The 27,772-nt window shown below is 42.5% G+C and overlaps 1 protein-coding gene across 1 annotated transcript in view; it reads left to right on the top strand.

Annotated features, from left to right (window-relative positions):
- CLEC16A (C-type lectin domain containing 16A) overlaps positions 1-27,772 on the top strand; it is a 311,322-nt gene that overhangs the window by 117,007 nt on the left and 166,543 nt on the right. Inside the window, exons 15-18 of the mRNA XM_083153350.1 lie at positions 386-495; positions 1,354-1,398; positions 6,553-6,603; positions 11,138-11,266. Of these exons, the coding sequence (XP_083009476.1) occupies positions 386-495; positions 1,354-1,398; positions 6,553-6,603; positions 11,138-11,266 (335 nt within the window). The remainder of the gene's footprint in view (positions 1-385; positions 496-1,353; positions 1,399-6,552; positions 6,604-11,137; positions 11,267-27,772) is intronic.

The following is a 27,772-nucleotide window of genomic DNA, read 5'->3' as shown; positions in this document are numbered from 1 at the left end:
ATGAGTGTCAGAGTACATCAGGGAAATTAATGTGGATCCTTTTCTTTAGGCCACTTTGTGCCTTGCATTAAATTGCTGCTTGTTAGGACCCATACATAGCATGGCATTGGAATCAATACATCATTATCTTAATGGTATTTTACAGGCAATTTACTGATGTTGCTTTCTACGTGTAATGCAGTTTGAGTGCTTCATGGAAAACTGCTTGTTGGAATGCACATTTAAAGATCTCCCTCGAACAATCCATTTTAAATCTATCTGTTCGGAAGCAGCAGGAAGGCCTTCATTTATAGTATACGTAATTGCTGTCGGAAAGAAACATTTCCACAGTTGCCATCTAGTTACCAGTTGGCTGATCAATAATCTATCTCTTGTGTTGTTGCAGATGGCAAAGTACGCTTGGCTCCCTTGGAACTTGCATGTATTCTTCTGAAGCAGTTAGTTCTAATAGATGGTGACTGCATCATAAAAGATGTGCATCTAGCCTGCTTGGAGGTAAGATCCCTCTGCCTGGACTGTGCAGACCATCCACAGAATAACTGCAATGTAACTCCTAATATACATTGAAGGGCTGCTTTCCAATTGGACAGATCTGGTAGCTTGTTTCTGATTTCAAACATAGAATTTGAAACATAGAATTTGACATAGATTTAAACCCCATGTCTAAGCCACAGGTTCTCCAAGTCGGTGCTCAGGACCCCACACAGTGCATGTTTTGCAGATCCCCTCACAGAATCAAGTGAAATAATTAGCTCCACCTGTGGATCTTTTAAAATGGGTTAGTCAGTAATGAGTGCACCTGTGGGGTGACCTGGAAAACGTGAACTGTGTGGGGTCCTGAGGACCGAGTTTGAGAACCACTGGTCTAAGCGATCTGACTAGATCACTTGAGGTGGTCAGACACTGTTGTGATGTCTCCCAGCAGCGTATGTTCATACGATCCCCCTTGAGCCGCCCCGGGACCTCTCTGAATCTGATGTGCACGGGGCTGCGCATCAAATTGAATGTGAAAACACATCCGATCTGTCAGCCCGATCCTTCAGAATCCTTCAGAAGGCTTTTACAAATGGAACACTGATCACTCTGTGTGTACACCCTATGGCGATGCATGGTCCCAATCGTCACCATTGCCGCAGAGATAGAAAGTGTATGCATTGTCTATCCTGCTTAGATTGCAGCGTTTTGTCTATCGGCATAGGCAAAACACTGCTCAGCACAGATCACTCCGCACACATCACGTGTGTGTAGCGATGTGTGCTGAACGATCTGTGCTTAGGCAGCTCTTCTGCAACAGTTTCTATATGAATCATATAAAATTATGTCACAATTCAATTTGTTTTTGTTCTTTTTAAGGGTGCAAGAGAAGAAAGTGTTCACCTACTGCGCCACTTCTACAAGGTATTCATTTATACTGCATTTTGGCATAGTAGCAAGGGTTTGTCTGCAAAGAGTTTGAGGGTTGGTCAAACCGCTCCTTGAGATCTGCCAATGGTGTCCTTTAGGAATGGATGCAGCACATGTTTAAAAATGTGACAGTTAGTAATGAATACACCTGTGCACCAGCTAGGTGGTCTTGAAAACGTGAACTGTTGGTACACCTCGGCCAGTCCGGTTTGGCCAGCCCCAGTGTATGGTGTTCACTAACCTCTTATAATGGTAGTGTGTGGTTTGTGTTGAGGTGTTTATCATTCTCTGAACAACATTTTTCTGCCAGCTGTCTGCAAACAATCCAAGTATAATGGCTGAAACCGCACGAGCACAAGTTCTGGCAAATGCAATATGTTGTTTTTTAAGTAATTTCGGTATAGATGATAGACCATGTCTAGGCCGACAGTCACTAGGTCAACCACTAATGGTCGACAGTGACTAGGTTGACACCGAAATAGAGTTGATTTACCTTCAGTCATTACTGGCAAAAGGTCGACATAGGCAGGGTCGCCAGTCAAAAGGTCAACAAAAAAAAATTGTAATGATTTTTTCCGTGTGTCTATAAACGTATGACGACATGGACACCGCATGTATGTACTGCTTTGTTCGCCATGCTTCGGGCATGGTGCCTCGCTGCGGACGGCACACAATTTTATTCCCACTTCGAAAACTCACGCGATCTTTTGACTGCCGACCTTGCCTTTGTCGACCATAAGCTTGTGTTGACCTTTTGGCAAAGTCAACTAAAGGTATATCAACTCTTTTTAGGTGTCGACTTAGTCACTGTCAACCATAAGTGGTCGAACTAATGACTGTCGACTTAGACATAGTCTATCCTCTGACTGCATACCCAATATCATGCAGCTCTTCCCAGATACAATTGTATCATTCAGTTTTCAAATATATTGATTGGGTATCTACATTGATCCCTTGCTATACTGGCCTGTACCTCTGCTCCTGTAAATTACCATCTGAACAACACAGGTAAGCAGGTACAGGTTGAGTATCCCTTTTCCAAAATTCTGGGGACCAGAAGAATTTTGGATAATGGATTATTCTGTATTTCAGAATATTTTTATATTGCAATTCGGGATCTTGAGGTATCTTGCTGGGGATGTTGTTTAAACACACACAAATATTTTATTTGTGCATGAATCAAAATTTGTGTCCTATCTCAGGCACTGAATTTAAATGCCAAACAATAATTTTCTTGCACATATTTAGTGCCAGATACATATCATGTAAAAAAATAAAATAAATGACATTCTGGAAACTATGGATAAGGGAAACTTAACCTGTATTAACAATTGCAAGTCTAATATAACTCTTTGTTAAAATACACCATGTACTACAAATTATTTCTCTGCATTTCTCTCCATGGTATTATCTCATTATTAACACATGAGATTTTTTACTTATCGCTCTACATTTACAAACGTCGCCATAAACAACATCCACAAACCCCCCCCAAAACATATCTCTTTACTGCTTCTATTAGCTGGTGACATTTCACTTAATACAAGCCCCAGCTGCTTGCCCCGCACGCAGACACCTATCTCTCTGGAACATAGTAATACAGCCAACCTCATAAACATCAGCGGTCTGTCCTTCACCCCAAAAATCACTAAACTGTGTGTTCTGGAATGCACGATCTGTTGGCAACAAATTAACATCCATCCACGACCTCTTCATTTCAAACAATTTCAACCTGCTGGATATAACAAACCTAGATCACACAAACAGACACATCCTCCCCTGCAGCCCTGGTAAGGAGGTGGGGTTGGAATATTACTATCCCAATCCTGTGCATACACAGTTCTTTTACAGGTTCCATCACTCAAATTTACATAATTTGAAGTCCATTCTATCAGAACTTACACTCCTTTCTACCGATCACCCACCAGGCCAACCCACACAATTTCTGGAAGATTTTTCTGCCTGGCTCCCTCACTTCCTTTCCTCTGACATCACAACCATCATCATGGGTGACTTCAACATTGCTATTGATAGCCCAAAATCTGCTGCTCATGCCTCCAAACTACTCACTCTAACCTCCTCTCTTGGCCTCTCCCAATGGACTGACTCCTCTACTCATCGGAAGAGCCACTGCCTTGATCTGGTATTCCCTAAGCTGTGCTCAGTGTCTGAATTCACCAATACTGCTTTCCCTCTCTCAGATCACAACCTTATCTCCTGCATGCTCTCCTCTAGTACTTCAAACTCTTAAGACACTGAAATTCCTCAATCCACCTCAAGCCCGCAGAAATATTAATGATATTAATTTTCAAGAACTCTCCACCTCTCAGCTTGCACCTATTTCTGCATTCACTACTCCTGAGATGGTAGTATCACACCTGAACCTAAATCTCAAAACATCCCTTGATGAAGTGGCTCCAGTTACCCACCACACTCCATGTAGGCCCAGGCACCAACCTTGGCACTGTAAATTAACAAGACACCTACAAAATCTCTCACGGAAAGATGAAAGTAAATGGCGTAAATCTCGCAGTCCAATGGATTTCCTCACATATAAGACTATCTACCAGTCCTATAGTTATGCCCTAGAAACTGCCAAACAAACATATTACCAAACTCTCATTTCTGCTCAAGCTTCTAACCAAAAAAGTATTTTTAATACATTTAAATCACTTCTCAACCCTCCCTCATCCAAGCCACCAGCCACTATTCATGCACAAGATCTTGCTTCCTGCTTCTGGGATAAGATTGACTAGATTCAAGATGAATTACTATGCTCCTACTCATTCGGTGATCAGCTCAATTCCCTACCTGAGCACTTTGACACATTACTTCATTTGATCCCACGAATGAAGATAAACGTATCTGCTCTGTTCTCTTCCTCCCACTCCACTATCTCTCCTCTTGACCCTATCCCCTTACAAATAACTAAATATCTGTCTCCTCTGCTCTCCCCAACCTTAACTAAAATCTGTAACCTCTCTTTCTCTACTGGTATCTTTCCTTCATTGTTCAAATATGCAGTTATTACTCCGATTCTGAAAAAAACAAACACAATTCTGACCGGAGCTCTCTCTCTAACTACTGTCCCATATCTCAGCTTCAATGCACCTCCAAACTACTTGAAATACTTTCTTACACTCGCCTCACACACTTTTTTAACTCGCACAACTTACTGGACCCGCTTCAGTCAGGCTTTCGTTCCCAACACTCCAGACACATCACTGACTAAAGTTGTAAATGATCTTGTCACTGCTAAGTCTAAAGGCTACTAATTACTACTAATTCTTCTAGATCTCTGCTGCTTTTGACACTGCTGACCACACACTTCTCATACAAACACTACAATCCTTAGGTCTTAAAGCCCTCTCTTGGTTCTCACCCTACCTATCTAACCACTCCTTATGTGTTCATTTCTCTGATTCCACCTCCTCTTTGCTACCTCTATCAGTTGAAGTACCTCAGGGTTCAGTCTTTTCTCAATCTATACCTCATCTCTTGGTAAACTAATCAGCTGTTTTGGATTTCAGTATGATCTGTAGGCTGATGATACTGACTCTCTACCTATCCTCCCTGGACCTGTCCCCATCTGTATTGGGCCATGTCTCTGAATGCCCTTCTGCTGTTTCATCCTGGATGTCATTTCGCCAACTCAAACTGAATTAATTCTATTTCCACCAATAAATAGTAGTTACCAACCAGATATCTCTATCACTGTTGGGAATATGACAATCACTCCTTCCACACAAGCTTGCTGCCTAGGTGTTATCCTTGACTCTGAACTTTCCTTTGTTCCCCACATTCAACCTGTCTCCTAAACATGCAACATGCACCTAAAAAACATATTCAAAATTCGCCCTTACCTTACACAAGACACTGCAAAAACTGTAATCCATGCTCTCCTCATCTCATGCATTGATTATTGCAATAGTCTCGTTATTGGCCTTCCCTAATACAGACTCTCACCACTACAGTCCATCATTAACGCAGCTGCCAGGCTAATCTTCCTAGCAAGACGTTCATAGTCTGCAAAGCTACTCTGTCAGTAACCTGTATTCTACCGTATTCGATACAAAATTATTTTACTTACACACAAAGCCATAAACCCAAACTACAATAACATACATCTCTTCTGTTATCTCAAAATATCTTCCAACCCAACCTCTATGCTCCTCACAAGATCTACGTCTCTTATCCACACTCATTACTCACTCCTATTCCCAATTGCAGGACTTTCTTTGGGCTGCACCCACTCTGTGGAATGCTCTCCCACACACAATAAGACTCTCCATACCAACAAAGCAATTCCTGATAACTCACCTCTTCAGGCAAGCTTATCAAATTCCATAACCAGCCACTTAACCTTCATATAACGATCCTATCTAATTACATCCTTACTATACAGTCCACACAAATCCACTCTTTCTTTTTCACATTTTCCATCCGCCTGACCCATGGCCAAACTGCTGGGTCACCGTATCATACAGCACACCAGGAACCTTTCTATTCTGGTGGAATTAATGCAATTAAGAATATCTATCCTTGTGTATCAATGACTATTTCCCTATTGATTGTAAGCTTGCGAGCAGGGCTCTCATACATTTGACTGTCTGTAAATACTCAGTTTGTTGTATCATTGTCCCCTATTGTAAAGCGCAATGCAATATCCTGCACTATATAAGAAACTTAATATATAAATAAGGGAAATTACCAGAATTGTCCTTATTGTTTTATTGCATTAAGTGGCGCAGGGACTGATGTGAATGTTCATAATATTCTCTGTAAAGTGCGGCAGAATCTGTGTGCGCTATATAAGAAACTGTTAATAAATAAATAAGTGATTTGTGTGCTCAAGTAATTGTCAAATCCCTAGAGGAAAAAATGTATGCAAATGAAAACTAAAAATATTTAGCCCAGTAGCTTTTTTTGTTATACTTTATGGTTTTATTTTATCTTTGTGCTGTATTATTAAGTTCAAAGTTAAAGAAGAAAAATATCTTGGAATATTATCTTGCAATGCATCCAAGTTGGAGGGAAATACACATATTTCATTGAAGCAAAATATAGTGTAGGAAATTAAAGTCTAAAAAATGTGCTAAATTAAGAAACTTGCCATAAAATAATGTAGGTTTTGTTTTTTTTACTTAGGGAGAGGAAATTTTCTTGGACATGTTTGAAGATGAATACAGAAGCATGATGGTAAGTTTTACGACAATAAGTCAACAAGCAAACCAAAAAAAAAAAGATCTGATTGTTCATTAGTATTTTGCCCAGTTTTCTTTGTCTTGCATCCCTGATTCAGGTTGGCTCGGTAAGCAGCGAACATTGCCAAATACCCGCCCCCATCCCCCGCCGCCGAATCCTCTCTGCACCATGTGAGGGGATGTGTAGGAGAACACATCCCCTCGCATGCCTCTGCTAGCAGGAGAAATCATTCGATGGTCGCCAACCTTCAAATGATTTCTCCTGCCGTCACAGATAAAACTCATTGGAAATGGACTTCTATTTACGACGAGTGCTACGTTGAAGATGGGGCAGACGGCTGACGTCAGCCATCCACCCCCAGCAGGCATTGGCCCGCCCATGCACTCATGGGAACTACCAGTGTTTTCACAGGAATGCTTATAAAATGCTGGGCGTTCCCGTGGTCTAGCACAGTCACCACCCCTGGGCCCTCTCTCCCGCAACAAAAAGCTTGATGAGTGTGTAACTCGCCAAAGCAGTTCATTGCCGGGGTCTGCACATGCACAAATACATGCTTTCGCAGACCCCCAAATATTGGAACGAGGCCAAATTCACCCCGTTCCCGAGTGAACGTGAATCAGGGCCATTGTTATATCCTGTTGTCTTTTTAAATGTCATAGCTATGGTGGATATCAGTCTTTGAGCCACAGATGTAGCCCCTGTCATCTTTGGCCGGAGCTCGCCAGAGCCTCCCCTCTGGTGAGCGCCGGCGGACAGGGGCTACGCTGAACTGGGACATGCGTGCGTCTAAAAAGCATGCATGCCCCAATCCTCCGTTGGCGGGGCAGAGGCATCCTGCCCTTCTCCACTTCAGGGAGACAGGCAAGGTTGGGAGGGGGTCCATCTGTATAGTACCGGCCGGCTCCATCTGTATAGCACCATTCTCTGTCCGCGATAGAACATCTGCTCTGCTAACTTGATTGGGAATTGTTGTACTACAGGGTGTAACAGAGCGTCCAAACAAGATGATTCTACTCATGGCCAGTGGTTGGATCCAATACTCAATATGAGATCCTAGTGTTTACATTAGTATCGAAGGATATTCATGAAAACCAATGTACAGTAAACATGTTCTACAGTAAATGTAAATTTTAATCCTAATAGATAACGAATGTATGTTGTTGTTTTTTTTTAAATGTAACTTTTTGGTTATAAAGGTAAAACAGAAATGATGTAAAGTGAGCAATTGTTCCAATACTGAATAAAACTATTGATAGTAACAATGGCATTTGTCTATAAGACAACATTTTAGACACCTAAATATGGTGACACAATGCTATTCAGTGGTTTAAAAAAAGAATGAAAACTTAGTGTTAAACTTTATTTAATGGAAATTTATGGAAATTTAAAAACTAGATGAAGTAAAAGAATGTTGGTAAGGAGAACATGTATCTGTACATTGTACAGAATGATAAGCCACCAGGGAATCAACACTTTCTATTACAGGTTAATATTTGATGGAAGAGGCAAAGCCACTCTGACCCATAGAAAAAGTATTCTTGGGAAAAGATCTCTTTTGAAGTAGAAAAATCCTTCAATGATAAACTACTTCTAAGAAAAAGGAAAGGTCAACAGAAACTTAAAAACCTCAAACTGTACATTCATGTCAGCATCCAAGTTTTTATGAAGCTCATTAAAAGTTTTTTGTATATAAAATACCTTCTTCTCAGTGTGGAAATCAAACGCCTTATGTTATTTAGTGGTACTTGTGGAGTATCACGGCTCCCACGATGCCCATCAAATGCAAAAAAATCGCATCGCATGCAATCGCATACGATTGTGCACTGAAAAGCATCCAAATGCATTGGAATTAGTATTAAACATGTTCAATGGCCCCCAACTGGCATTTTTGAGGCTGTACCACCCCCACTATCAACGCGAACCCGAAGCGTGGCGAGCGCAGCGAGCCCGCGAGGGGCGTCGGTACGCGTCCTACGACCTTTTCATACCCCCACTATCCACGTCGGCGTGGAGTTGAGAATAGAAAGTGTGGCGAGCACAGCGAGCCACCGAGCCCGAAGCGTGGTGAGCGGACGCGGATACCTTCACAGGTATACGCGTCCCCTCACGGGCTTCACAGGTGTCCGCGTCCCCTCGCTGCGCTTGCCACGCTTCGGGCTCGGTGGCTCGCTGCGCTCGCCACACTTTCTATTCACAGTTTCTAGATCACCTAGCTGGGGCACAGGTGCACTCATTACTGACTGACACATTATAAATGATCCACAGGTGGAGCTAATTACTTTTACTTGTGATTCTGTGAGGAGACCTGGAAAACATTAACTGTTGGTAGCTCTCGAGGACTGGAGTTGGCTACCCCTGGTCTAGATGGTATTCTGATCATGTCACAGTCTATGTCCTGCAAGTTCATAGGGCAGTATTCAATGAGAAAAATTCGCTGTGATTTCTGGAGAGTTTGTGCTTTTCACGCGGTGGAGAGAGGTTTTTTTTCTCCAAAGGCGAGCCACCCTATTCAATGTGAAATATTCTCCGTCTTTCTAAGTGATTCTCGCCGTCTCTCTCCGTGTAGAAATTCTCCATCTTTTGATGGAGAGCAGGAATGTGAACTTTTAAACTAAAAGGGTGTTTTTTTTAATTTTGGTGTCAAAAAATCAGGTTTTTTTTTCTGTGAAGGGCCATGTTATTTTTATTCATGTGCCTATAGCACATGAATATATATTTAATTTAAAAAAAAATATTTTTTTACATTTTTTTTTTTTTTTTTTTACACAGTGCAGCCAGCAGGCCGGAGCGCTCGAGCCGCTCATTAGATATTCATATATTCACTGCACCCGATGCACGTTCGGGTACAATGAATACTGGGTCCCCCGCTGGCTATAGGGGGGGCAGCCTGTGCTGCCTGGGTCCAGGGGAGCCCTGCTCCCCTCCCCATATCCCCTGCAGCAGCCAAGAGAGACTTTAATCTCTCTTGGCTGCTACGTCCCCCGGCTCCCTGACAGCTCCCTGCCGTGGATGCTCGTCCGCTGCAGGGGTTAAGACTCGCCGCGAGTGGCGGCGAGTCTTTAACACGTTGAATAGGGGGAGCAGGAGGCTCCGGAACACGGAGAGTGCATGGCGAGAGAAAAAATCTCTCGCCATGCACGGAGAAAATTTCACATTGAATACTGCCCAGAGAGAAAAAAAGTGAATAATTTACCTGAAAGCAGTAAAAAGTATCAGCAATAAGATTTTAAATACTGCATTATAGAAATTCAGAGATCTTGGTTCCATATATTTGCAAAGATATGCTTCAACTGCCAGTCCTGCCAAGGCTCCTCTGATACTATCAATACCTAACGCTACATGATAATAGCAAGCACTCTGGGTCATATCATTTATTGTTTAGAATATGCACCTGGAAAGTACTGTATTACTATTTTAAATTTCAATGAGATACAGTTTAATGAAGATCAAAGAGAATATCATGCCATAATCCTTCTAAAATGTTAGATTTTCCGAATTTATATTTGTGTACAGTAAAAGTAATAGTTTCCAATAAAAGAGTGTTTGCTCTCAAAATGGGCTGTTGTGCATCAGAGTTGGGTCTTATGGTGGTCTCATAGAAGTCATCCTACATATGAGAAGTCTAAAGAAGGATACAGACAATGATTCTACTGATTCATCTAACAAAAGATATAATACAAGATCTACAGTTGTGGTGAGCAAACTTTGACAGGCAGCAGATAATTAGAAAGATACATACCACCTAGCAAGAATAGGGTGGCACTTGGGAACACTGAATAACGCAGGGTCTGTGGCAAGAAGATATATAAGCACCCATTGCCTTAAACTATAAGGGCCGGATGTATCAAGCTTCAAAAAGTGATAAACAACCAACCAATCAGCTACTACCTGTCATTTTTCATACCCAGCCTGTAACGTGGCAGTTAGGAAGCTGATTGGCTGGCTGTTTATCACTCTCCTTGTTATCACTTTTTGAAGCTTTATACATCTGGATGTAAGGGAGATGAAAGTAGATACAAGGCCTTTTAACATTTTTCACAAAATTGTTGTTGGTTCATGATGTTTTCACTTCTTAGACAACCAGACAGTTTGGTCTATGCGGCTAATCCAGTATCATGAACCTATGGAAGTAATACATTGTCATTATATGGTTTGGTGCAAACTGCCAGGATAAACATCCTAGCACACTGAAGACAATGAAACCATAACCTCTCTGGCAATTCCTTATGGTTAATCTCAGACTATGGTTACTCCACTACAGGGATATCCCACATGGAAAGAAATGTGTATTGGGAAACTTGTCTAATTTGTTTCCAGGGGTTCAGCAGACAAAGGAGTGTATGTTCTCTACATTACACATGTATTTTTATCATTAATGGGTCATATATTTATCTACCCAGAAAATGACCTAACAGTTAGAATAAAAAAAACCTTTTTAAAGCTCTGTGACCTACTGTGATATACAGCCTTTATAGAGCATGTGTATACACATTCTAATGCAGATGCTACACTTCTCTTATCTCTTTAGAGCAAACCACTGAATGTAGAATACCTGATGATGGATGAATCTATTTTGCTGCCTCCAACTGGAACCCCACTGACCGGCATAGATTTTGTAAAGCGCCTGCCTTGCGGAGATGTTGAAAGAACACGAAGGGTAAGTGGGCTCTTTTCAGAAGCCTTGAACACACTTAGCTTTATGTAAAGTATTAGTACAGTACTTTAATGCTCTGAAGGACTATTGAACATACATTTGGTTAATGTGTAATAAATAAGCTCATTTGCTGCTTATACAGTAGTTTCTTGGGTAGCTAGGGTATGGTCAAGGGATAAAAAGCAAAGGCAACCTAATTATATAGTAATAGCTTATGGGCCACATTTGATCTGTTGGAACATCCTGACAGTGGGAATCTCGGCCCATTTTCGCTCAGCTTGACAGAAGCTTGACAGCCGTAATTTAATGTTCTGGCTGTTGAGTGTCAGAAAGTGGTCATGTCTGCGAATATGGCCATGGATTGTCAAAAGACAGCCATGAATTAGACAATCCTCGGCCATTTCCAAAAATCAGATCCAATTTGTTTTACAGTTGGATCTGTTTTTTCAGAATCTGCCTTTAATGCTGTCGGAAACGGCAGCATTAAATAGGCGGCTGCTATTTTCCCCAACGGAAATAGCATCTGAGATTGAATACCCCCCTATATCTATATATATAAAATTAAGTTGCAAACCTCTTTAAAACCTATTCCATGAAGCCTTTATTATGTAGCATTCATTTTTGAAACCCATTTGCTTCTTTTGCAGTGAAATCACTTAGATCTGTATGCATGATGGTATCAGTGTGTGATGTCATAACAGTGAGTTAGGTTGTACTGAATTCGGTGAATAAATACTGGAACCAATGAAAGTAATGTATGTCTTAACATGCATGTATTTGAGAACAACCCATTTTAACATAAAAATATTACACTGTGCTTCCGAGTGCCACAATGAGCAAAAACATGCTGACAATGGACTTTTTTAACCATTGACACCGTAAAAATTTACTTTGGAAGATCAGCTGCTTTTCTTCACAAAAATATATACAGGGGCCTATTCAATTAGCGGAGGGTTACAGTAGATCAGAAACAAAGTGCACAATAAATAATCTTTATTTTAATGTAAAAATGTTGGGACCTCTGGTACATCCCTCCCAGGTATAATGCACTTGTAGTCAATTTAGCCAATAATAAGTCATTTTTCATGCAATTAAAATTTTTGGGGACATGTAGTTTGGATAAAGAATTAGTTCTTTAACTCACAGGTTTCAGCAAAGCCCCTTACACACGGGGCAACGTACTTCAGCATGATCGCTCAGCACACATTGCGGTGCATCCGCGATGCGCACTGTGATGCTGTGTGCGGAGCATGGCTTACGGGGGCCAATCCTGGGATTAAGCCTCAAACCTTGGCAGGACTAGGCACCTGCTCAGATGCTGCCTGGCTTCTTCCGGCCCAGGCTGTGCGGCTCTGCGCAGTGTTACATGCTCAGAGGTTATGCTCTCTTCGGCACCGCCCGGCTCCCGGCCACACCACCTGCCTTGCTCTCTTCTGCTCTGCCCATCCGGCACCTGCCCGCACCGCTGGGGCTTTTTTTTCATATTCGGGAACCCAATCCCGAGATCGATCGTTTTTCAATCCTGAATCCTGCAATTGAAAATATGCCCTGGGATTGGCTTCCCTAGCTGGACTTTGTCTATTTAATAGGCAAAGCCCCACAATCAACATGTGGGACCGCACATTGCCATCTCTGCAGGGCATACGCATGGAGCGATCAGGGCTCCATTTCCAAGTGATCAGATCGCTTAGAAAATGGGCTGCATTCACCCTGTGTGTATGCCCCGTAACAGTATAAACGGTTTTTGACACTTAACCCCTTCCCGACAATTGACGTACATTTACGTCATGGTCGGGAAGTACTTCCCGACACATGGCGTAAATGTACGTCATGGCATTTAACTGTCACCGCGTCTATAGACGCGGTGACAGTTTCAACATGTCTGCTGTCCCTGACAGCAGACATGTCCGTGCATGCCCCGGGGGGGCTGCGATGCCGCCCCCCCGTCGGCGATCGCTGTGATTGGCTGTTCAGTGTGAACAGCCAATTACAGCGTTTTCTGTGTCACCGGCGAATAACGTTCGCCGGTGACACGCGATCGGAGGTGATTGGTGCTGTAAAGTACAGCACCAATCACCGCGTACATCACTGATCATCTTTTTCGGCACAGGGTTGATCTATTTTTTTTTTTTTTTTTGATCAAATTCCTGTTGCCTTTCAGCGCTGTTCAGTGACGGACGTTACTGACCAACATCTGTGCTCAATTTTTGGCGCAGGACCTTTTTTTTTTTTTTTTTAACCCCTTCAATTTTTTTTTTTAACCCCTTCAATTTTTTTTTTTTGTATAAAGTATTTTTTTTTTCTGCACACTACATACACACTACACACTACATACCCCCCGGGTTGAAGTCAAGTTTGTACCCCCCCCTACACTATACACGTGTTGAAACATTTCACTACCAGTAACACAAAAATAAAAATGGCATCCCAAATGTCATCCCAAATGTCATCCCAGTCATCCAGAAGAATGTATTCAGCGGAGGAGGCATATGCCCTGCTTGCTTCTGACTCTGACACAGCCAGTGATGCAAGCGGGGAATTTGAAGGATTCGCCTTAAGCTCCTCTTCCTCCTCTGGTGATGAGGGACCCCCTCAAAGACGCCCCCGTAGAGCAGCTGAGACCCCCCCCCCAATAATTGATCTCGTATGGACCCCACCACCAGACAATTTTGAGCCCCAGGTTCCTGAGTTTTTGGCCATGCCAGGAATCCAATTTGATTCCACAGGTCTCAGAGAAATTGACTTTTTCAAATTATTTTTCTCTGATGATTTTATAAATTTAATGGTGGACCAAACTAATTTATATGCCCAGCAGTTTATTGCTCAAAACCCCACGTCATCATTTGCTAGGTGGACCCCTGTAGATGCAGTAGAGATGATGACGTTTTGGGGTCTGGTGTTTCATATGGGCATAGTAAAAAAGCCAGAAATTAGGCAATATTGGAGTACAGATGTTCTGTACAGCACCCCATTTTACCGTATGGCCATGCCCCGGGCTCGATTTGAGACGATCCTTAAATTTTTGCATTACAATGATAATGCACAGTGCCCACCCAGAGATGATCCCACCTTTGACCGGCTATTCAAAGTCAGGCCGGTCATTGATCATTTCAGTGCCAAATTTGAAGACATGTACATCCCAGATAAATTCATTTGCATAGACGAGTCCCTTATACATTTTAAAGGAAGGGTTAAATTCCGCCAGTACCTTCCCAGTAAGAGGGCAAGGTATGGCATAAAAATGTATAAGTTGTGTGAAAGCACCTCAGGGTACACCCACAGGTTTAGGGTATATGAAGGGAAGGATTCAAGAATTGAACCGCCAGAATGCCCCCCCTCCCTCGTAGGTGTTAGTGGAAAAATTGTCTGGGATTTAGTGCACCCCTTCCTGGATAAAGGTTATCACCTCTATGTGGATAACTTTTACACCAGCATCCCCCTGTTTAAGGCCCTTGGTTCAAGAGGTACAGCAGCTTGCGGTACTGTGCGCAAGAACCAAAGAGGCCTCCCAAAAACGCACATTGCCCAAGTAATGAGAAGGGGTGAAAGCAGGGGAATATGCACCGAAAATATGTTGTTGGTCAAATATAAGGACAAGAGGGATGTCCTTATACTGACAACAATTCACGGAGACAGTACCACCTCCGTCCCTGTACGAGGTACCAGTACCCACACCTCCAAACCTAATTGTATCCTGGATTACAATAGGTACATGGGCGGAGTGGATCTTTCAGATCAGGTACTGAAGCCGTACAGTGCCCTGCGGAAAACAAAAATCTGGTACAAGAAGCTGGCCGTGTATATCATCCAGATGGCACTGTATAACGCTTACGTGCTATTCCGTTCTACCGGCCAGAGGGGGACATTTATGCACTTTCAAGAGGAAGTCATAAAGGGCCTAATATTTGGGAACCAGCAGGCTGAGGGCCCCAGTACTTCTAGTACTGGCCCCCGTATTGTACCAGGGCAGCATTTTCCTGATGAAATCCCCTCCACTGGAAAAAAGGGCAGGACACAAAAAAAGGTGCAAAGTTTGCTATAAAAAGGGAATAAGAAAGCAAACTATTTTCCAGTGTGACACTTGCCCCGACAAACCCGGCCTATGTATAAAGGAGTGTTTTAAAATATACCACACATCTATGGATTATTAGGTTCATAATTTCACCGTGCTTCGGGGGTCTTGCTAATGCCACATACCACCCACCATTCATTCCACCATAATCTGAGCCGCAAAATCCAAAAATCACTCCTTCCCTTCTGAGTCCTGCCATGCACCCAACTGGTATTTTTTGGTCACATGTGAGGCATTGCCGTACTCGGGAGAAATTGGGGCACAGATTTTGGGGTGCTTTTTCTCCTTCATACCTTCTGAAAATGAAAAATTTTGAGCCAGAACTGCATTTTTGTGTAAAAAAATGTAATTTTTCATTTTCACTGCCCACTTGTATCAAAATTGGTGAAACCCCTGGGGGTTTGAAATGTACACTATACCCCTAGATGAATTCCCTGAGGGGTGTAGTTTGCAAAATGGGGTCACTTGTGGGGGGGTTCCACTGTATTGGTGCTTTGGGGGTCTTGCTAATGCGACATAGCACCCACCATCATTCCACCAGAATTTGTGCTGCAAAATCCAAATATCACTCCTTCCCTTCTGAGTCCTGCAACTTTTTGGTCACACATGAGGCATTGCCGTACTCGGGAGAAATTGGGGCACAGATTTTGGGGTGCTTTGTCTCCTTCAAAAAAATTTTGAGCCAGAACTGCATTTTTGTGTAAAAAAATGTAATTTTTCATTTTCACTGCCCACTTGTATCCTTCATTCCTTCTGAAATTGAAAAATTTTGAGCCAGAACTGCATTTTTGTGTAAAAAAATGTAATTTTTCATTTTCACTGCCCACTTGTATCAAAATTGGTGAAACCCCTGGGGGTTTGAAATGTACACTATACCCCTAGATGAATTCCCTGAGGGGTGTACTTTGCAAAATGGGGTGACTTGTGGGGGGGTTCCACTGTATTGGTGCAACATAGCACCCACCATTCATTCCACCAGAATCTGTGCTGCAAAATCCAAAAATCACTCCTTCCCTTCTGAGTCCTGCCATGCACCCAACTGGTATTTTTTGGTCACATGTGAGGCATTGCCGTACTCGGGAGAAATTGGGGCACAGATTTTGGGGTGCTTTTTCTCCTTCATACCTTCTGAAAATGAAAAATTTCGAGCCAGAACTGCATTTTTGTGTAAAAAATGTAATTTTTCATTTTCACTGCCCACTTGTATCAAAATTGGTGAAACCCCTGGGGGTTTGAAATGTACACTATACCCCTAGATGAATTCCCTGAGGGGTGTAGTTTGCAAAATGGGGTCACTTGTGGGGGGGTTCCACTGTATTGGTGCTTGGGGGGTCTTGCTAATGCGACATAGCACCCACCAAAATTCCACCAGAATCTGAGCCGCAAAATCCAAAAATCACTCCTTCCGTTCTGAGTCCTGCCATGCACCCAACTGGTATTTTTTGGTCACATGTGAGGCATTGCCGTACTCGGGAGAAATTGGGGCACATATTTTGGGGTGCTTTTTCTCCTTCATACCTTCTGAAAATGAAAAATTTTGAGCCAGAACTGCATTTTTGTGTAAAAAAATGTAATTTTTCATTTTCACTGCCCACTTGTATCAAAATTGGTGAAACCCCTGGGGGTTTGAAATGTACACTATACCCCTAGATGAATTCCCTGAGGGGTGTACTTTGCAAAATGGGGTGACTTGTGGGGGGGTTCCACTGTATTGGTGCAACATAGCACCCACCATTCATTCCACCAGAATCTGTGCTGCAAAATCCAAAAATCACTCCTTCCCTTCTGAGTCCTGCCATGCACCCAACTGGTATTTTTTGGTCACATGTGAGGCATTGCCGTACTCGGGAGAAATTGGGGCACAGATTTTGGGGTGCTTTTTCTCCTTCATACCTTCTGAAAATGACAAATTTTGAGCCAGAACTGCATTTTTGTGTAAAGAAATGTAATTTTTCATTTTCACTGCCCACTTGTATCAAAATTGGTGAAACCCCTGGGGGTTTGAAATGTACACTATACCCCTAGATGAATTCCCTGAGGGGTGTAGTTTGCAAAATGGGGTCACTTGTGGGGGGGTTCCACTGTATTGGTGCTTTGGGGGTCTTGCTAATGCGACATAGCACCCACCAAAATTCCACCAGAATCTGAGCTGCAAGATCCAAAAATCACTCCTTCCCTTCTGAGTCCTGCCATGCACCCAAATGGTGTTTTTTGGTCACATGTGAGGCATTGCCGTACTCGGGAGAAATTGGGGCACAGATTTTGGGGTGCTTTGTCTCCTTCATACCTTCTGAAAATGACAAATTTGGAGCCAGAACTGCATTTTTGTGTAAAAAAAATAATTTTTCATTTTCACTGCCCAGTTGTACCACAATTGGTGAAACCCCTGGGGGTTTGAAATGTACACTATACCCCTAGATGAATTCCCTGAGGGGTGTAGTTTGCAAAATGGGGTCACTTGTGGGGGGGTTCCTAACTTTTAGCATCTTATGGTGCCTAGAAACCTACATGGTGCCTAAAAAATAATCTCATAAAAAGGAGGCTCCAAAATCAAGTAGGTGCTCCTTCTATTATGAAGCCTGTGGTTTGGTCACCGTGCACACTAGGGCCACATATAGGATATTTATGAAAACAAAAGAATTGGGGGAATCAATTTTTATTCACATTTCTCTAGTAAAATGTACTGTGTTCCTTAGAAAAATGTATTAAAATTGCAAATCTGCAAAAAAAAAGAAATTTTGAAATTTCACCTACACTTTGTTTTAATTCCTGTGAAACACCTAAAGGGTTAACAAACTTCCAAAATGCTGTTTTGAATACTGTGAGGGGTGCAGTTTTTGAAATGGCATCATTTATGGGGGTGTCTCACATACAAGTCCCTCAAAGTCACATCAGAACTGAACTGGTCCCTAAAAAAATCAGTGTTTGAAATTTTCTTGAAAATTTGAGAATTTGCTATTCATATTGTAAGCCTCCTAGTGTCCCAAAAAATTAAAAGGAAGTTGAAATAATGATGTCAACATAAAGTAGACATATGGTCTATGTTAGTTATTCACTATTTTGAGTGGTAAGATTATTTGTCTCACAAGCAGAAAATTGAACATTTTGCAAATCGCAAAATTTTCCATTTTTTTCCGACATTTTGGTATTTTTCACAAAAAAACACAGACTGTATCGACGAAAATTTACCACTAACTTGAAGTACAATGTGTCACGAGAAAACAATCTCAAAATCACTGGGATAAGTAAAAGCAAAAAAAAGTTATCCCCACTTAAGTGAGACATGTCAGATTTGAAAAAAAGGGCTCTGTCAGGAACGCAAAAACTGGCTCTGTCAGGAAGGGGTTAAAAGAAATCAAAATCACAATATTCTAGGCTTTATTTTGGTGAAAGTGGTCAAATTAAATTCTGCCTTTGTTCACCTTTTAAGAACCTAAGTGCTTTGCTTGTGGCCTTGAATACCTTTCTCTACTGTTGTCCAACGTTCTTTTTGGGGCTTCAGTGAGCTCAGTATCTGTAAACCCTGTTATGGAGAGACACAATATCCATGATTTCTGAGGATGGTGAGTTGACTGCTGCTTATATTCTTGTGTGACTACTACAGATGTATCCTTATACACCTAGCTCAGGCATGGGCACCCTATTTAGTAGTAACAGTTTCTTATATAGCGCACACATTTTCCGCAGCGCTTTACAGAGTATAGTTGAGCATTCACATCAGTCCCTGCCCCAGTGGAGCTTACAACCTATATTCCCTACCACATGTACACGCACACAGACATGTTTTGTTGGAAGCCAATTGACCTACCAGTATATTTTTGGATTGTGGGAAGAAACCAGAGCACCCGGAGTAAACCCACGCAGGCACTGGGAGAATAAACTCTGCACAGTTAGGACCATGGTGGGAATCAAACCCATGACCTCAGTGCTAACCATTACACCGTCCGTTGTGCCATAAATGTTTTTTTTCTAATAGCAAAACATTGCTTGTAGTTTCACAACAGCTAGAGAGCCACTGGTTGCCCATGCCTGACCTAGTCTGAATACACCTTGTAGTGGGAGATGCCTAAAGGAGCTGACAGATCCCGTGCAACTGCGCTAGCGTTGTGCATCCTTTTTTTGCCGTAAATCCATCTAGGTCACAATGCAATGTGACTAGGACACCAGGAGATTGTGCTTGTTAATTTCATACTGGGATATCTGTGTGCCACTGAGTCTGCATATGAAGCACACCAGAAGTCGGCTTAGAAAAAATCTGCAGCCGCTGCATCCTAGAACTTCGTATACAGATTCAGATTGTCCTTTGCTTCCATACATTTCTGTGTGTGCACAGCATTAGATTGGTAAGCTATTGTGGAAGTACTGTATGAAACCAAGGCAATACACATAAGCAATAGGACATTAACCCCACCTATGGATCCCCATGACCTATTTTCTACATACCAAACTTTCAGTTTTGCAGTTTCCTTCTCCTCCACATTTCAGGTCAGTGATTACTTTACAGCAGGCCTGGCCAACCTCTGGCTCACCAGCTGTTGTGAAGCTACTGTACATCATAGTTGACGACTTTTGAGCTGCCCTCCCTGGGAGAGGGCAGCCAGCTCTGTCAGGCAGGGGGGCGGGGCCATTTCCAGGACTGGAAAAAGAGGCGGTCCGGGGGCGTGGCCTCACAGATGATGCCCTGTTGGGGGCATGTCTACAGCGTCACAGCATTTTAGCCCCGCCCCCCGCCGTGCAATGCCGGTATTTCAGTCATTGCACTGCGGGGGGCGGGGCAAAAATGCCGCGATCGCGGCATTTTACCTGCGGACCCCACCGCCGAGGGACACATCGCAGGAGCTGGGGGGGATATGCGGGAGGATTGCCACCCTTTCCGGGGGACCGGGAGGGGGACCCGATTTCCGGGACCCTCCCGGCCATTCCGGGAGGGTAGGCAACCCTGCTGTACATGCCCTGCCCTGCCCTGCCCAAGTTTTAGCATGCCCTAATAGCAAAACTGTGGCAAAGCATGCTGGGACCTGTAGTTTCACAACAGCTAGAGAGCCACTGGTTGCCCATACCTGACCTAGTCTAAATACACCTTAGGCTGACTGGCAATAGGTAGACACATGAAAAAGGTTGACGTGGTCTAGTTGACATTAGAAAAAAATGCGCAAAATGTGTGTCAACCTTTATTTCTGTCTGCCATTGACACGTCAACCTTTATTTCTGTGTTGACCATTGACAAGTCAACCTTTTGTAAAAGTCGACCTAGTCCAAGTTTACCTTTTTCATGTGTGTCAACGTATTGACCAGATACTGCATAACAGTTTCCCAACAGCTAGAGAGGCAAACGTGGCCTGGCCGTTCCTGCTTTACAGCATAGAACATTTGTTTTTACATTGATGGTGTAATTCTTCAGCGGAAATTCTTATGTTATTAATACTTTCACTGCAGGAGTTAAAAACCATTCTAGCTTTATGTGTGTGTTGCCCATTGTTTCCTCCGTCCACTTTTCTATTTAGACAGGTTTATGTGTTCTGTATTATCTTTTACTCTGCTGGGATGAAATTCAATAAGTCTCCAAGTCCTTCTGTGAAATTGTACTCCCCTTTCCCAAGCTCAGTGCATTCAGTCTTCAGAACATGGATTTTTTTCTTTATAATACTAGCGTCTCTATTGCACATTGATTTTATCTGCTAGACGCAACCAGTGTTATACACCAGTGTATTTATGTATACTTTGTCGGTAATGCATAATTACATTTCTCCCCTCTGTCATCAGAACTGAGCCCCCTCTCATAGCCCCAATCTATTCATCTGTCCACACTGTACGTTCTATGCCATTTGTTACGCTCTCACATTCAAGTGGTTTTTGCTGGAAAACACATGACCTTTCTAGGAAAACACATCTGAATGATTGGTTTATTCATTTGCCAGTTATTCCTGTTCCCTTTGACACTAGCATCAGGCTCCCTCTGAAAGTAACCAGACTATTTCCTAGAATCTCTTTGTACACATGTCATGCATGTGGGGCATTACTCTTTTTTCACATGGATGTTCTTTGAGCATAAAAAAGGCAGCGACTGTTAATTCAAAACAATGATTGAGATGTCTCTACATAGAATTTTGTGCATTCTTCCTGTGTATCCTATCCAGATAAATAGTCTTTATACAAGAAATCACATGCATATTTAACAATCACACGACTTCTGTATTAACACAATGGAAACTCAAAGCAACCACCATTGTATTATTATTATTTTTTGTGAGCAAATATAGGGGGTATTCAATATCGGGCACTATTTCCGACCGGGGAACTAGTGCCGACGCCTATTTAATGCTGTCGTTTCCAACAGCATCAAAGGCAAATTTCGGCAAAACAGATCCGACTTTAAAACAAGTCGGATCTGTTTTGTCGGCAACAGCTGTGGATTGTCAAATTCATGGCCTTCTCTCAACAATCTGCGTCCATTTTTGCCGACATGCCTACTTTGTCACTTGACAGGCAGAACATTGAATTCCGCGTGTCGAGTTGCAGACGAGCTGGCCTAAAACGGCCCCGGATTCCGACTGTTGCGATGTTCCAACAGTCTGAATCCCACATTGAATACCCCCCCCATAGTTAGAAAATGGATTTGGCATATAAATATAGATCTATCTGATCTAAAGATAGATCTATCTGGTGCAAGGACCGGCACTTAGAGATGAAAAAATGGGTGTTTATTGTATGCGGTACAATATATCCATAGCACTAGCTGTTTCCAGACAGCGGTTTCAATGTAGCAAAGATAGTTTCCTCCTCTATTAGTACATCAGAAATGTGTCTGATGCACTTATATAGGAGGAAACTATTCTTTACTACATTTACTCATTTATACTATATATTATTTTGAATCGGGATGGACACCTACTGGGTTAAGTTGCTTGCTTGAAGATGAGAGTGGAGATAAATATTCTCTCTCTCTCTCTCTCTCTCTCTCTCTCTGTGGTGTAACTATCATTTTTTTCTCCCTCAAAAAGTTTCTGGAATAAACTCCAACCCTTTTACCTGCTTAAATGATGATGAAAAGCCCACACCTGTCCATAGCTTTTGAGTTGATATATCCATTACTTTTGGTGCCTTAAAAACTGCGAGGCATATATAGAAACCATTGTATTTCATACACCGTTCACCTGATTTGGATGTAAATACCCTCAAATTATAGCTGAAAGTCTGCAGTTAAAGCGCATCTTGTATGGTTCATTTCAAATCCATTATGTGGTGTATAGAGCCCAAAATATGAGAATTGTTCAGATGTTTCAATATTTATGGACCTGACTGTATATGTATGTATATATGTGTATATATATATATATATATATATATATATATATATGCATCCCTAACTCCCCCTCCCCTCTCTCTCACTTTCGCTCGCTCTCTCTCTCTCAATCTCTATTTGTTAACACCGTAACACTGCCATCTTTACTCCCAGGTTTGCTGCCTGGGCAACCTCTGTGACGACTGCTTTTTTCCATACATACATATTCTACATTAAATTCCATGCCACTTCCATCTTCACAGTATTTCTAGAATTTGCAATGGACCTTTTAAACCTCTGCAACCTTCTCCTATCTGGACTTCTTCTCACATGCCTCTCGCCACTTTAATTTTCAGTCATCTCCTTTACCTTTCTTGCTACACTGTGCCAGTTTCAAAACTATGTCAACTGCTTTACTGGCTCCCCATCTGCCTCAAAATGCAACAAAACCTCCTCACACTCGCATATATAGCTACGGGATATATACAAGCCTTGGAGAGAGCTCATTTAGGGAATTCAATCAGCATCTGTATTTTATCTTTTATCTTGCAGTCTTTGAACTGATGGTTGCTGATTGGTTGCTCTCACAACTGCTTCTCTTTAATCAAGGCTTAATACATGTCCCTTTCTCAAAGGCTTTATACCTACCTCTCACTCCTGTGTGACCAACCTCATATCTGTACACACCCCTCCACTCCTCTCTGCTCGCCAACCCCTCACTACCTCTCCTCGGCTCTGACCCCCTCCTCTCATTCCTGCCGCTAAGATTTCTCTCTTACTATGCTATTGCTCTGAAACGCACTTACTTGCAAAGTTCCCCTGCTATTCAGTGCAGATCTAACTGCTGCCAGCACTATTACTACGGCTCTGTACACGTGGACACCCAGAAGAAATGGAGGATTGAATATGTGCTCAGTCAGCTTCTGCTACTAATGCTCAATGGCTAGAGAGCATTGGCTTACACAGCAGACATTTAGTTTTAATTGTTTGCAGTTGTCAAATTAAAGTGTTGAAGCTGTTGGCCAGTCTTTGGAAATGTGGCGTTCTTTTCTGCAACATTCCCCAGCATGGGGCTCTCACTTTTCTCTTATCTGGGAACAAGTGCTGTATTACATTTAATGTATAATAAATAATGGGCTGTTTAAACAGAAGTGTGCACAGAGAACAATAGCTGGGTTCGCCCACATATAGATGCCACCACATTTCTGTGTATTCCTGGCTTGCTACAAGTAATAATGCTTGCTTTAAAATATAAGCCCTCAAAAACAGTCCCTTTGTGCTTTGTGGGCCTCACTGTACCTTGACCACAGGAGAACCCTCCATATCAACCCATATCCATCCACCTGGTCATAAGTATAGAGGCAAGTGAAATATTTAGCCTACACTTTCCTTCATTCATTCATTCATACTCTCACTTTAGTATTATAAAGAGCAGGGGTGGCTGGACTTTTGTAACCCAGGATCTACTTTTTGTACACTTACGTACCGGTGATCTACTGGCATCTCCCCCTGGGCCAAATATTCACCTCTCAGTGCAATACATATTCTGCCACATGGTACAAGCCAAAATTCACATTATGACACACGGTACGAGCCAAAATTCACATTATGACACATGGTATTAACCAAAGTTCACATTATGACACACGGTACCAGCCAAAATTCACATTATGACACACGGTACCAGCCAAAGTTCACATTATGACACACGGTATGAACCAAAGTTAACATTGACACACAGGGGTAAATTTACTAAAGGAAATTTGTAAAAAATAGGTGTATTTGTATCCAGAAATATACTTATTTTTGACATTTACTATCCCAAAAATATGGCAATTCGTATTGATAGCACATCAATATGAATACGAATTGCCGTATTTTCGGGATAGTAAATGTCAAAAATAAGTGTATTTCTGGATACAAATACACCTATTTTTTTTTTTACAAATTTCCTTTAGTAAATTTCCCCCACAGTATGAACCAAAATTCACATTATGAGGAAAAATTTACATTGACACACCAAAGAACCAGATAATCAGAGAAACTACGCACACTAACCGAACACAAAGGGTCACCTATACCGTGCCCATCCATCCTGCTATCTAATCTGGTGGTGACAAAAGCAAAACTTCCATGTAAAACCCCATTCCCAGGGACAGTGCCCCTCAGGACTGCTGCCTTCCCCCTATAAAAATAAAGTTTTTCCACTGAGAAATGATAGATTATGGGACCTAAAAAATTCCATCCCATTGAACTGGGATGAACAGAGACCCCCTTACTCCACCCCCTTTTAAAAGTCCACAACAACCACATGTGAAAAAAAAAAAAAAGAGCCAAGCATTTTACACTTTCTTACACATGCCCGCTGCCACCGCTGTATTCTACCCACTGCCGCCGCTGTATTCTACCCGCTGACTACACTCTGCTCAGCCTGACACCTCCACTTTTCAACGTTCCCGACAGACGACGACTGCTCCTCAGTGCGCGGGTGCGTGGTGACGTCACCCGCGCATTGCATTATTGGGAGCGGACCGCTGAAGCCAGAAGACTAGAGGCTTCAGCAGGTTTAATACTTAAGGAAATGATCGCGATCTACCGGCGGAAGGTCCGGGATCGACCGGTAGATCGCTATCAACGTAATGGCCACCCCTGATACAGTGGGAAGCGGTCATCTATTAGAATGAACTTAGGTCTACAGTCATTAGGTCGACCCCACTAGGTCGACTGGCAGGAAGGTCGACCTGACTTAAGGTCGACATGGGCCAATGTCGACATGACTTAAGGTCGAATTTGCATAAAGGTCGACATGAGGAAGGTCGACTGGTCATAAGGTCGACATGGGTTTTTCACTGTTTTTTGAGCCGACACGTGCCGACAGGCGGTATTTCATGCCCTACCATCCACTAGGGTGTGGAGGAGGTTATTAAAGCTGTGGGGAGCGAAGCGAGCCACTGTGCCCGAAGCATTGCGAGCGAAGCGAGCAATGCGAGGGTCCGATTGTCATTGACAACTGTGTCCATGTCGACTGTGTCGACATTCGAGTAAAAAAACTGTGAAAAACCCATGTCGACCTTATGACCAGTCGACCTTCCTCATGTCGACCTTTATGCAAATTCGACCTTAAGTCAGGTTGACCTTCCTGCCAGTCGACCTAGTGGGGTCGACCTAATGACTGTAGACCTAAGTGTGGTCTGACAGATGTACCGATTCCGATACAGTATATAAGCTAAAACATAACTAATGTTTTTTACTGATGTTTTACAGAGCAAAGCACCATTATATTGCCAGAGAAATGTTATTGAATGTTATCCTAGAATATAATTTAATCTGCACAATATTTACATTTTCTATAATGACAGGGGTGTGGATCATCAGGTCATCAGCATGTTGGTCGACAGTCATTATGTTGACACCATTAGGTCGGCCTACATTTAGGTGGACATGAGTCTAGGTCAACATGGGTTAGGTTGACAGGGTCAAAAGGTCGACATGGGTTAGGTCGACAGGTCAGAACGTCGACATGGGTTAGGTCAACAGTCAAAATGTCGACCTGGGTTTAAAAAAAAATTGTCCCATCGACATGGGCACTGAAACGCAGCACCGCGTCCCCTCGCATGGCTCCCTGCGTTCGCTGTGCTTTGGGCACACTGTTTTATTCTCCCACTACGCCCTAGTGGATGGTAGGATGGTAGGGCATGAAGTACTGCCTGTCGGCACATGTCGGCTCAAACAATATGTGAAAAACCCCATGTCGCCCTAAATGCATGTTGACCTAATGGTTTCTACCAAATGACTGTCGACCAACATGCTGGTGACCCAATGACCATATCCCAATGACAGTGCATATGACTATAAACAAAACTTATCACAGCAGTACTTGGCTAGTTACAGACATGCCTTTTCATACTACACCTGACTTCCAAGTGTAATGAATGCAGCGGATCGGACCCATCAGTGGCACATCACGGGTGCTTTTTTAGCACCCATGATGTGTTGGTCCCATCCCTAGCTGTGTGACAGCAGTGAAGCACCGCTGTCACACACCTATGTCTGGGAAGCAGCGCCTGTGCAGTCAGAGGGGTCCTTGCAGCAATGTGCATTAAATCGATAGGGTCCGTGCTTTGACTTTGGAACTAACAAGCGCTATTCGAAGCACTTCTGAATTTGAAGACACTGGCTGCATGCTGATTGGCTCAATCAGACTTTTCCTTAGGACAAGTCAGACTAGTGTATGGGGACCTTTATGGTTAGCATTACTGCCTCACAGCACTGAGGTTATGGGTTCAATTCCCACCATGGCCCTAACTGTGCGGAGTTTGTATATTCTCCCCGTACTTGCTGCGGGTTTACTTCTGGGTACTCCGGTTTCCTCCCACATTCCTAAAATATACTGGTAGGTCAATTAATTTCCAAAAATGTAACCCTAGAATGTCTGTGCGTCTCTGTACATGTGGTAGGGAATATAGATTGTAAACTGCACTGGGGCAGGGACTGATGTGAGTGTTCAAATATTGTCTGTAAAGCGCTGCGGAATATGTGTGCGCTATGTAAGAAACTGATACTAAATAAATAAGCTATTTCTCGTCTACAAATCCTATAATGTAATTAGAGATATACATCACTATTTTCTTGTAGTGCTGACGGATTTGCACAATGTGTGACTGTGTACAACTGTTACCTGAAATATAACCAGAGATGAAACTGGTTTTATCTTTGTTTTTATGCTCTGTTCCTGGAAACCCCTCCCTTCTACTGTATACAGGAAGGTCACTACTTTAAAAGATATCTGCTAACTTATTCAGAACAGGTTACATTGTGGTTTCCTTCTGACTTTCTCTTTCATTGCATTTCAAATCAGAAACACATGGGAAGACTGATGTAAAACAAAAAGCCATTCTGAGAGCAAGCTTGATATTTCTGTGTATTAGTAAATTATTAGACATGTTTTATGCGCTTTACACCTGTGCTAGTAACACATTAAAACATATAAATGAATCCCGAGTCCGACAGTGCATCTAATCTTTTGTGGCAATAAGCCATCAAATTGCTGACTTTGTGAATTGATATGATTTTTATAGATTGACTGTAACTTTTTTTCTTTATGAACTAATAGTGTGCAGTAGAACCTGAACTGTTTTTTTTGTGTTGTAAAATT

The sequence above is a fragment of the Crinia signifera genome, chromosome 7, assembly GCF_055691185.1.
Source record: "Crinia signifera chromosome 7, ASM5569118v1, whole genome shotgun sequence".
NCBI classification, from domain to species: domain Eukaryota; kingdom Metazoa; phylum Chordata; class Amphibia; order Anura; family Myobatrachidae; genus Crinia; species Crinia signifera.
Note: the sequence above shows the minus strand (reverse complement) of the source record. Positions and strands in the feature narration are given on the sequence as shown.